Source organism: Mercenaria mercenaria, unplaced genomic scaffold (genome assembly GCF_021730395.1).
Source record: "Mercenaria mercenaria strain notata unplaced genomic scaffold, MADL_Memer_1 contig_5052, whole genome shotgun sequence".
Lineage (NCBI taxonomy): Eukaryota > Metazoa > Mollusca > Bivalvia > Venerida > Veneridae > Mercenaria > Mercenaria mercenaria.
Genome location: NW_026463334.1, coordinates 11839 through 24156, shown reverse-complemented (window position 1 = coordinate 24156; position 12318 = coordinate 11839). Strand labels below are relative to the sequence as shown.

Genomic DNA, 12318 nt, shown 5'->3' with positions numbered 1-12318 from the left:
TAAACTTGAACACTGAGGTTGTAACAAATTCAAATTGTCAATGTCTGAACTTTTTTATATCATATTTGGAGCATTTTAAACAAAGTTTTAATGATATGATATGTTTGAATTTTAACTGTTACTGGTCATTTCAATAAAAGAGTCTGAGTGCATGTATTCATTTCATCCCAATGTTTTTCTTCACACTGCTTATAAGTTATATGTATCACTACAAATCTGTCATAGTTTTACATGTTAATTATCATACTTAAGAAGCTTAAAAATTGTCAAAATAAGCTAGTTTTATATTTCTTTTTGGATAATCTGATACAGCTCTGCAAAAGGTTAAGCAAATCTATTTCATTTTCAAAATTCCTTATGTTTACTGAGATATATGAGTATAGATATTAAACAAATTTTCTGACTTACCACAAAAAAGTATATATTCCTATCAGCCTGTAAGAATCATTTATGAAAACTGTCTGTAATGCACACAGATTTCCTTCTTAACATGTCAAGAATATCTGGTTGTAATTAACTTATCAGACTCATACTGTGACCTTACAGATAATGTTACAAATTAATTGATCTACAATTACCTGCTCTTATAAAAGCTCTTCAGTAACAGTTTACCAAAAGATTATAATCTTCTAAGTTCTTTTTGCGAATATGCCGCGGTCATTGCTCTTCCTGCGAATATCCCACGAACTAGTATCAAACCAATCGCGGCATGATCACGGTAGCAGCGAATATCCCGCGAATACTTCCTGCGAATAGGTACGTTGGCGGCATGTTCGCAGCATGTTCGCAGCTTTTTGACCATTTTGTAAGGGATTTAAAAAAAATGTCCTCTAATGTGTCTGACTGATAATCATGATCTAATGCATATGCACGCATGTTTGCTGGCTGAAATATTTGAAAGATTGGTGTCTTTGAAATTCCTTTAAAATTTATACAAGTATTATAAAAATAATCTTTATAATTTTCCCTATTCTGAAACTGCTGTGGCCTGGGGTCAAACATTTTAATGTCACAGATTTCATCAGCACCTGCAATGTTCATATCTCTTGACTTCAAAGGTGACCCGGTATGTTTTTTTACTTTATGAAAAGACTGAAGTTTCTCAGTACAAGTTATCTTTTAATTTCCCAGATGAAGTAAACTTACAGCAAGCAAACAGGATTGTCGGTACATGTTTACAGTGTGCTGTTGGACCTTGACCAGCCCCACATTCACACTGGGCTTCATGAAATTGGCAATTCTTCTTCACACTTATGTCTATTGTGTATGACACTTTCTTTTTCATTTCTGCATAGCAGGCACCTTTTATATAATCCAGGTCTTCAGTAGAACAGTACCTCACATAACGAATGAAAGTTTCTTCATATAAATCACACACGACACGGTCAAAGTCCACACCGAACTGTGCCATATCACTTGCGCACTGGTTTGTGACAGGAGGTATTTTCATATCCGAGTTCAGATCCTTGTATTTTCCAGAAGGTGGAAGATCCATAATATATTCTGGCATTGTATCATAGTCTTCAGCGAAATTGTGTGATTTCTCTCATAAGCTTCAAGTCTGAAATGAACAAATGAAAAATACCTTAGTACACACAAATGAAACATGTCTACATCGGGTTTTTTTTTTTAGCCGTTTTTTTGTAATGGCAGTATGTTAAAGAGGTTGTACAATGTGAAACAAGTGTATGAGAAAGTGCATCAACACATCCTTACTATACCCTATGGGACTAAATATTTCCCAATCTGGAACATTTACACGTCAAAATTCCAAATTGGTTTATTTTAATTCAATTAAAATATTTAATTCAAGCACACCCGACATTAGCCCGGCTTGTTCTTCACTTCCTGGTTTCAGCCGGTAACCAAAATTTATCTCCCGTTTTTTCATTGGTGATAGTTTTGTTTGTTACTTAAATTTTGATTGGGTATTTCTATCATCTTTAAAATAGGAACCGCGAAATGTAGCGTCACTTACTTCTTAGTTGTTCAGCGTGTCACACTGATTTTCAATTACCCGCCCACCCATTTCCAATGCCCATTTTTTTTATTTATGTTGTGTTTAATTTGTCTGAAATGAAGACAGATGTACTTCAATGTGTTGTTTACACCTTTGTTTTGCTATTATTCGTGTTGTGTTGCAGCTTTAATAGTGTAGTTTAAGCAAAAGTACATTAGTTGTGCATGAGCTTTGTATGTATGCAATATGTTATTTATGTTTGCTATTTTATTTTGCTCGTTCTCCTATGCTTATGCATGTTAATATTGAAACAAGCTTTTGTTTACATATTGTAGTGATAGTGAAATATCGAGTGCATTTATCAGTTTAAAATAGACTCTGATATGTATCTCACATGCACTAACATTCCAGTATTCATCGCGTTAAATGTTATAGTGTTTGTATATTGATGTAGCTTGTGAAAAAAGTGCAACTGACAGTTCACAAAGAGACTATCATGAATATTTCATTGATAGGTATACAAGGATCATTCAAGCACATGTGTGCTAGTGCGCAGTTGAACTTTTTATCTTTGTGTTTGTGCAAGAAGTGATATTGACACTTGAAATAGGCACAATTTGACTTTTCAGGGGATGACAATATAGATGTTGATGGCTATACCTGGTATGGAAGTAATAGAAAACACATTCATAGTTGAAGAGCAAAATGGTTTCCGCAAAAAACGCAGCACTGTTGATCATATATCCAGTCTCACAAATGTCATTGAAACGCGAAAGAAAAGTAAAAAATCAACCTTCTGTGCTTTCATAGATTTTCGAAAAGCGTTCGACTCCATCGACAGAAACCTTCTTTGGCATAAGCTGTCTGACATTGGCATGTCAACCAAAATGCTCTCAGCGGTGAAATCATTATACTCTGACATATCATGTTGCGTACGTGAAAATGGATTTCTAACAGATTGGTTTAATGTAAACACCGGTTTGCGTCAGGGTTGTTCTCTATCAACTGTTTTATTCAACATTTTTATCAATGATCTTGCTATTTTAGTGAAAGAATTGCACAAAGGTATTAAAATTGGTGATGAAGACATTTGTATACTTTTATATGCAGACGATATTGTTCTGATCGCTGAAAATGAAAATGATTTACAAGCCATGTTGACATTGTTAAATGACTGGTGTACAGCTAATGGCATGTCTGTTAATGTAAGTAAAAGTAATATTGTTCACTTTCAACCAGAATCTGTGCAAAGATCAGACTATGTCTTTTACTGTGGACAGTCTGTATTAGAATATGCTAATAGTTATTTGTATCTTGGTATTACTTTATCCGAACACCTTGACTATGGTATTACAGCAAAAGTAGTTGCTCAGAGTGCTGGCCGTGCCCTGGGACTTCTCATTGCAAAGTTTAAAAGTTACGGTGGGCTACCGTATGATGTATATACAAAATTGTACAATGCCTATGTTGTTCCTGTAATATCATATGGCGCGGCCGTGTGGGGAGTGAAATCCTACTCGTGTGTCAATGCCGTTCACCATAGAGCAGTAAGATTTTTCCTGGGCACGGGCAAGTACACCCCAAACGCAGCTGTACAGGGTGAAATGGGCTGGAAGCCTATTTTGCATGAGCAGTGGAAAGTGATCTGTAATCACTGGTCTAGGTGTTTGAATTATGATAGTACAAGAGTGAATAAGAAAATTTTTAATTGGACATTAAGCAAAGGTAGTATTAGATGTAGGAATTGGTCTTTTATTGTTACAGAAAAACTAAAGTCGATTGGTTTAGACAGATACGTTCATTTACCATTTTCTTGCAAACAGTTTCTTAAAGATGTATCTGATGTTTTGATGCAAAATCATGTCCAAAATTGGAAGACTGATTTAGAAAGAGTGACAGCTGTAAATGGTACAGGTGGCAATAAGCTAAGAACATATAAACTCTTTAAGTCTACATATACTGTCGAACAATATTGTAAATTAAACATGTCATTTGGGCATAGGTCTGCGTTTGCTAAATTCCGGTGTGGTGTGGCACCACTTCGGATAGAAACTGGGCGCTATGAAAATTTGCCTGTAATTGAAAGAAAATGCCCATTTTGTGCGGACAAGGTTGAAACGGAAATGCATGTTTTACTTGAATGTCCAATATATGTGCTAGATAGGCAATTGCTATTTGAAAAAGCTAACTCTGTCAGTGCTAGTTTTCATACTTTATGTGATACTGATAAGTTACAGTTTATATTCACTCACCCAGATATGATAAGGATTTTAGCAAAAACCTGTTATAACATTAAAAATTAAGACTCAGAAATAATCAACTATATAGTAAAAATAATACATGTAGTTGATTGTATAGATATCTAATAGTTGTAACATTATTATTGTTTTAAAATGAAGAATTCTTATACACAGTATCACTGATAATTGTAGTGTTGCCGCGCGGGCGGGGGCTTTACGTGGTTTTGTGCATCGTCTTGTGTTGGTCGATGAGTGGCTGTGACATAAACTGATTGTATCCCCTCATTGACTGATGGGAGATTGTGCGTACGGCTGTTGTGATGGCCCTCTGTCGCGTTGCAAGGGTACAATTATCTATGTGTATACATGTAAAATATTTTTGCTAATCCAACTACAGATGATCTGATCATATGTAGATTCATTATTTTAGCTTCATTTCCTATTTTGAAGTGCATTAGTACCCTAATACAATTTTCAGTATCTTAATATCTTCTACTTTTATGACAGATTTTAGACTATGATTAGCAAAGATATTTTAACTTTTAATTGTATAAATGTAAATAGCACGGTGAAAGTTCATTGATGCTTGATCTTAAGCACAGGCTAAATCACGGCTAAATAGAGTCTCTTGGTGATGTGGTACTTTACTCTGGAGTGGGGATGAGGATCATGATCTAAAGGTTTATGATTGTCTCTCTTGCTCCACTGTGGAATGCTCCCAGTTGTGATAGAGTATGTGCTTTGACAAATGTGATAAGTTAAAAATTTCTGTGATATGTCTCTTTTGTAGTTCTATGTTAGAACGGCCATTTACATGTCTTGTTAGTCAATTTTATGTAATGTTTTATGTATTGTTTTATGTAATGTATGTAAATGGATGAGACAGTAATAAAGAAATATATATATTTTAAATACCTAAAAAATGGTAGCAGTTTTAAGAAATAGAATTGGTTTTCTCGTGGCGCGACTCATATCTGCATAATTACATAATTGAGCCGCACCATGAGAAAACAAACATAGTGCGTATGACAGCGGATGCGGAGATTGGTCTAGATCAAAGGTGGTCGCAGCGCACTGTGTTGGTTTTCACATGGTACGGCTCAAATAGCTACTTGTACTTATCTATAAATAGTTATAGATGTGTACGTAACAATTTAGCGTAAATAAATTGTTCAGTGACGTCATATGTCTGTGTAACTGTGACATTAAATTATCATGGTGGTAAGTATTGATGTTCTAATTAATTTTTTTCTGTACAAGGAATAGACATTTTGTGTTATATTTCTTTTGAATGAAAAGTTGCCGTGAAATGTGTCGTTCGCTGATTTACGGCTATTTTGATAAGTCAATGAAATAACAAAAAATTGCCTACAGTTAAATAATATAAATATAGTCACATATTTCATTTTAGATTGCCGACAGTTTACGACATTCTATAAAAGCAAAATGTAATAAAAAGTACAAACGAAGAAGAAATGTATGAGTTAGCCATTTATTGTAAATACAATTTTAAAAACTATTTCAAGGTGAATTGTTTAATTAAATACAATAGTTTGCTAATTAAATACAACCCGTGTATACAGTCTTTAAGTGCCTTGTCGTATCTGTAATTTGACATGGCGTATAGGTGCAATAAACAACACGCTGTCTTATGACAATTAATCAGAGCTGACACACAGGAGTAAACAATGTCTTGACTTATATTTCATGTAAAAGAGAGAATTTCTGCCAAATCATCACAGAAATAATTCGACATGTGTCGTTACGCAGTCTTCGGTGAGATTGAAATATTTCACACATGGTAAATTAGAAATTAGTAAATCTCCTAAAAGATTAGGCCTGAAATTGGCATATTTTAATTGATTTTGAAGGAAAACAGGCAGATTTTCACACACTAGACTTGCATATTGGTTTCCTTAATGATTAATTGAGCATAAATCATCATATCTGAGGTCCTGAATTGTATATTTACTTATTTTGTTGGATTTCTTACACTTTTAGTACCTAAAAACCTGAAATGAGAGCGCTCGGACAATGTGAAGTTTGTTGCTGTCATGTATTAGGTATAAGACCATAGTTACAGAGATGTATATTGTGACGACAATGATAATTAGGGTATTCGTAATAAAAAGTTGTTTACGTTAGAATTACGTTTGTTGCAATTCCAGCCAAAATATCAACGTACATAATAATTGGCTACGAGATAAACCAATTAGAAGATGAATTCTACATCTATCTAACGCGTGGTAAAATATTCGAGAGGAAATTCTATCCTGGAGGACATTTTATATCCGATCAAGAAAAAGTGTAATAGGTGTCGGATAGACAATAATTTCGGACAATGGCAGTATCCATAGGAAAAATTGAGTGTTTTGATAACACAAGTGAGACTTGGCAAAATTACGAAGAACGTCTCGGGCAGTATTTCATAGCCAACGGTGTGAAAGACGAGAAAAAGGTGCCTGCGTTACTAGCACTAATTGGACCTACCACTTATGCCGTGCTTCGTGACTTAACCTCACCAACTGTACCAAGTGAAAAGACTTACAATGAGCTTACTACTTTATTGCAGACACATTTCAACCCAAAGCCGTTGACAATTGCGGAAAGATTTCGGTTCTATAAGCGTGATCAACGTGCAGGCGAATCAGTTCAAGACTTTAACATAAGTTTACGTAAATTGTCACAACATTGTAACTTTGGCGATGGGCTAAATGAAGTGTTAAGAGATAGATTCGTTTGCGGGTTAAGAAATGAAAACATACAAAAGAAACTTCTCAGTGAGAAAGATCTAACATATGAAAAAAGCATTGAAATCGCAACTACAATGGAACTTGCAAGCAGAGATGTCAATGAAGTTCATGGCAAGGCTATAAGTGTAGATAAAGTATCTGCTTCTAATAAATTTCCTAAGAAAAATTTTCAGAAAGGAAATAAAGACAAACAATTCAAATCCCCAATCAATAAACCTAAGGTCGAAATAGGGTGTTTCAGATGTCTAAGGAAGAACCACACACCAGAACATTGTAAATTTAAAGATTCAGTGTGTTATACCTGTGGTAAAAAGGGACATATAGCTCCAGCATGTAAAAGTGTAAAAGGCAAAAGCAAAGCCCAGGTGCATCAAATGTCGGATGAAGAGGTCGAGGATGAAGAAGTTTCGCTTTTTAACGTTCGTTCAAATACAAACGGAAGAGATATAATTTGGGTAACACCAGTTATTGAAGGTAAACAAATCCGCATGGAGCTTGATACGGGTTCGGGCGTGTCCATTATAAATTCAGAAGATTTTGCAAAATTATGGCCAAATGCTAAGTTACAAAAGACAAGTCTGAAATTACAGTCTTATACAGGGGAGATAATAAGACCCCTTGGAGTGATAAGCGTTAAAGTTGAACTTAACGGACAAAGTGAGGACTTGAACCTTTACGTTGTTGAAAAAGGAAATAGACCAATTTTAGGTAGAGAATGGCTTCACTTTCTTAAGTTGAATTGGGCAGAGATCAAAGCTCTCCAGTATGTTTCGAGTAAAAGTTTGGATTCGTCGGAGGTGGAAAATCTCATGAAGGCTCGTTACGGTGAAATATTTCAAGACAATTTAGGACATGTGAAAAATGTAAAAGCAAAGCTTAGACTAAAGAAAGATGCAGCACCGCGTTTCCATAAAGCTAGGCCTGTACCACTAGCCTTGAAACCTAGAATTGAAAAAGAATTAGAAACACTGTTGGAAGCAGGTGTGCTAGAAAAGGTAGACTACAGTGAGTGGGCTACACCAATAGTCCCCGTCCCGAAAAGTAATGGTGAGATCAGAATTTGTGGGGATTTCAAAGTAACAATAAACCCGTTATTAGAAATTGATCAGTATCCGTTACCGCGAATAGAAGATATATTCGCTTCTATAGGTGCCGGGAAGAAATTTTCGAAAATTGACCTGAAAAACGCATATCTTCAAGTCGAAGTCGATGAAGAAAGTAAAAAACTTCTTACGATTAATACACATAAGGGCTTGTTTAGGTATAATCGTTTAGTGTTCGGGGTGGCACCTGCAGCAGCAATTTTCCAACGTTTGATAGAGCAGATTGTTAGCGGTATACCAGGAGTGCAAGTAATATTGGACGATATGATTGTGACAGGAGCCACAGACGAGGAACATTTAGCAAACCTTGAACAAGCTCTGAAACGTTTACAGGATAATGGCTTCAGATTGAATGTAAAAAAATGTGCTTTCTTCCAGGAAGAAATAGAATTCTGTGGACACAAAATAGATGGTAATGGTCTACATAAAACAGAAGATAAAATTAAAGCAATGGTAAATGCCCCAAATCCTACAAACGTGAAAGAACTGCGCTCTTTTCTGGGTTTGATCCAATATTATGCGAAATTTCTTCCAGATCTAGCGACTATCTTACATCCCTACATAAACTTTTAGCAAAAGATGCGAAGTGGGATTGGACACCGTCATGTGAGAACGCAGTGATGCAAGTTAAAGAAATGATTGCTTCAGATTGTGTACTTATGAACTATAATCCTGAGTTACCAGTGCTGTTGGCATGTGATTCAAGTTCATATGGGATCGGAGCAGTTTTAAGCCACAAGTTGCCAGACGGTTCTGATAGACCTATAGCTTTCGCGTCTAGAAGCTTAAACAGTGCAGAAAAGAACTATAGCCAAATTGATAAAGAGGCACTAGCATTGGTTTGGGGTGTAAAAAAGTTCAATGTTTACCTATACGGGCGAAAATTCACATTGGTTACTGACCACCGACCTTTGACATCGATTTTTAACCCGTGTAAGGCAGTGAGTAGCACTATGGCTAGTAGATTACAGAGATACGCTATATTTTTAGCCGGGTACCAATATGACATACAATTCAAAGGAACAAAAGCACACGGAAATTGTGACGCATTGTCAAGGTTACCATTAAGTGGAAGGGTGTCCGAAAACTCTGATCCAACGGACGTATATTTACACAGTGTAATGGATACACTTCCTGTTACAGCTATACAGATAGCCAATGCTACACGTAGGGACAAAATCCTATCACAAGTGTATGATATGGTGCAACATGGGTGGAGTAGATATAAACCTGATTCTGTTTCGCCTGAAATTGATCCATATTGGAACAGACGAAATGAATTGTCTCTACATCAGGGATGTTTAATGTGGGGCTGTAGAGTAGTGGTACCGGAGGCCCTACAACAGAATGTTCTTGAAGAAGTTCACTCCGGACATCTTGGTCTAGTAAAAATGAAATCTATCGCTCGCAGCTATATTTGGTGGCCAAACATAGATCAGGACTTGGCTACCCTAGTTAAGTCATGTAACGGTTGTATGCGGAACAAATCAAGTGCACCGGAAGCTCCTATTCATCCGTGGGAATTTCCAACAAGACCCTGGAGTCGCGTACATGTGGACTTTGCCGGTCCTTTTCTCGGACACATGTTTTTTGTTGCCGTGGATGCTTATTCTAAGTGGCCTGTTGTGAAAATTATGAATTCGACTACAGCTACTCATACAATTGAAGTCCTCCGTGCTATTTTCGCAGATTGTGGAATTTGTGACCAAATTGTCTGTGACAATGGACCTCAGTTTGTAAGCGAAGAGTTCCGTACATTTTTACAGAAGAATGGTGTCAAAGTTACGTATAGTGCACCGTACCATCCGAAGACAAACGGCTTGGCCGAGCGGTTTGTACAGACAATGAAACAGGCATTGAAAGCCGCGAAACATGATCAAGGCACAGTTCAAACCAAACTCTCAAGATTCTTATTGGCTTACAGGAATGCAGAACACCAAACTACTAAAGTCAGTCCAGCCAGTCTATTCTATGGACGTAACTTACCAACTAGACTGGAGAAACTTAAACCTAGTTTGCGAAAGAGAGTAGAAGATCAGCAATCCAAAATGCATCACAGTACTACAGACCGTAATTTCGATATTGGTGATTGTGTTACGATCAGAGATTATCGTAGTGGTCGAGATACTTGGATTCCAGGCAAAATAAACATGAAAACTGGTCCTGTTTCGTATCGTGTAGAGATTGCGCCGGGTGTCAGCTGGCGTCGGCATGCAGATCAGATTCGAAGGTCAGAACTTGTACCTGAACCAGATCGTGTGGTACAAGACTCTAGTTACTTACCATTGTCAGATAGTGTAAATAGTCGTTCATCAGCTAGTAAGTCAACAACTAGTCAGTCAACAACTAGTCAGTCAACAGCTAGTCAGTCATCAACAAGTCCTGCGAAAGTTGAGCAAACAACTGGAAACCAGCAGCAACCCCCTGAAAATACTGTACCTACAGAAAAACGTTACCCAACAAGAATTCGCAAGAAAGTTGAAAAGTTAAATTTGTGATTTGATCACTTGTGCACAGGGCATAATAATCCCTAGGTGATCAAAATAGGGGTTAAACTCCTATATCTATCATCAGCATGTTTTCTTATTGATAATTATTCCAGTTAAGATCTTTATAATTTTCAAAGTATACTGTAACAGTTATGAGACATTAAAAACATTGTTTCAAGTTGTTTTTTTTTAAATGTTGGTATAAATGTTCATTACATACATGTAACACTGTTGATACAAACTTTCAATGTATGACATTCTTGACATATACTTTGCATCTGTAACTTTTAAGAATACTTTTGTTAAACAGTTATTTTGAACTCGGATTGAAAACTGGATACACTGACTAACATTTAATTAGTATGACTATGAACATTACCGATTAGAAGTCTTAATAGTATATTTCAATTTAGTGTGAGGGTGATGTCATGTATTAGGTATAAGACCATAGTTACAGAGATGTATATTGTGACGACAATGATAATTAGGGTATTCGTAATAAAAAGTTGTTTACGTTAGAATTACGTTTGTTGCAATTCCAGCCAAAATATCAACGTACATAATAGTCGCATAGACGGGGATTGACCGCCTTTGTACATATATGTCTACAGCTTCTCAGATTTGACCGAAGACAGTTGTTCGGTGTTGTAAATGGGTAAATAATTCCATTTTAGATGCTTTTAATCAAGATCAGGTACTTTCTGTGATTTTGTAAAATTTAATAGACTTCGTTAAATTGCATCGGCAAGCGTAAAAAGCCAGAAAATAGAATTGTAATGGAATAACATTATTTCAGCCAGTTTTGCCATAATGACTACTTTCTAAATCATGTGTGGTAGTGAGATAACATTTATAATCAGTTACCATGAAATTGGACAGGAATTTTTTCATAATAGTTGATGCAGTAAGCTGTATTCCCAGTGTGAATACTCAGTTCAGATAGTAGCTAATTTCACCTGAAAATAGTAAACATTGCTTCAGATCTAGCAGTCAGTAAAGCAAGGAAACTGGACAGACTGCTTTGTGATTGATAGTTTTGTTATTCAGACTGTTTGTTATAACACATTTTACTTACATAAGACTTGAATTTGAGGTTTTATATTACATTATGACAGTTTCAGTATGGGGAAAGGAGACTGTGATATAAATATTCATAGAAAAGTTGCTTTTAGGGGCACTTTTTAGCATTTCACACATTCTTTGCAGTCAGATTGTTTTGAAATATATGTAAACTGATTAAGTATTCATTCTAAGAAATTATGACTAGCTCGACTCATATTTCAGATGTTGTTCGGCCGAAGGCCTTCCAGTCACACAGAAGATCCTGGTTCGGTCACACGAAGGGTCACTTCCATTGGTATTAGTCACAGGAACAATTAGGAGCACCAGTTGTAGTTTCTCAGGTTGATATTTATTAAGGTTTTTGCTGAAATTAAGCCAGTTTGGAACATTCAGCAGGCAGTGATGTACATTAAAATCATTCTTTATAGAGATAGGGGCTGTCTTGCCAGAATGCTCAGCTGTGATACACAGTGTAAGATTTTGTGCAGTGTAAATGGTCATGGTGTGCATGTTCCATTTACAGAGTGCACTGAATGCCTGTAAACTGTAAGATTTGAGTGAAATATTCATTCCAGAAAGACTCATAAGCTTTTTAGCAAGCTCATATATTGGATTTTTCAGAGCTGTTTGGCTCATTTTACCTAGGGTAGCCATAAATGAATGATCACTGAAAAGTATATGACACATATATGTACAAAAGCTATTCATTCT

General features: G+C 36.1%; 2 protein-coding genes across 2 annotated transcripts; both read left to right on the top strand.

The window, feature by feature from the left end:
- Nucleotides 1-6541: 6541 nt before the first annotated feature.
- On the top strand, nt 6542-8629 carry LOC123523759 (uncharacterized protein K02A2.6-like). The gene has a single exon (XM_053535738.1). It carries the CDS (start codon nt 6542-6544, stop codon nt 8627-8629), a length of 2088 nt encoding a protein of 695 aa, XP_053391713.1.
- Nucleotides 8630-8691: 62 nt separating this feature from the next.
- Nucleotides 8692-10554, top strand: LOC128554465 (uncharacterized protein K02A2.6-like). The gene has a single exon (XM_053535742.1). The coding sequence runs from the start codon at nt 8692-8694 to the stop codon at nt 10552-10554; it is 1863 nt and encodes a 620-aa protein (XP_053391717.1).
- Nucleotides 10555-12318: the final 1764 nt, after the last annotated feature.

Excerpts from the sequence above, each read along its gene's own strand:
- LOC123523759 (XM_053535738.1), top strand. The coding sequence starts at position 6,542 with ATGGCAGTATCCATAGGAAAAATTGAGTGTTTTGATAACACAAGTGAG.
- LOC128554465 (XM_053535742.1), top strand. The coding sequence starts at position 8,692 with ATGATTGCTTCAGATTGTGTACTTATGAACTATAATCCTGAGTTACCA.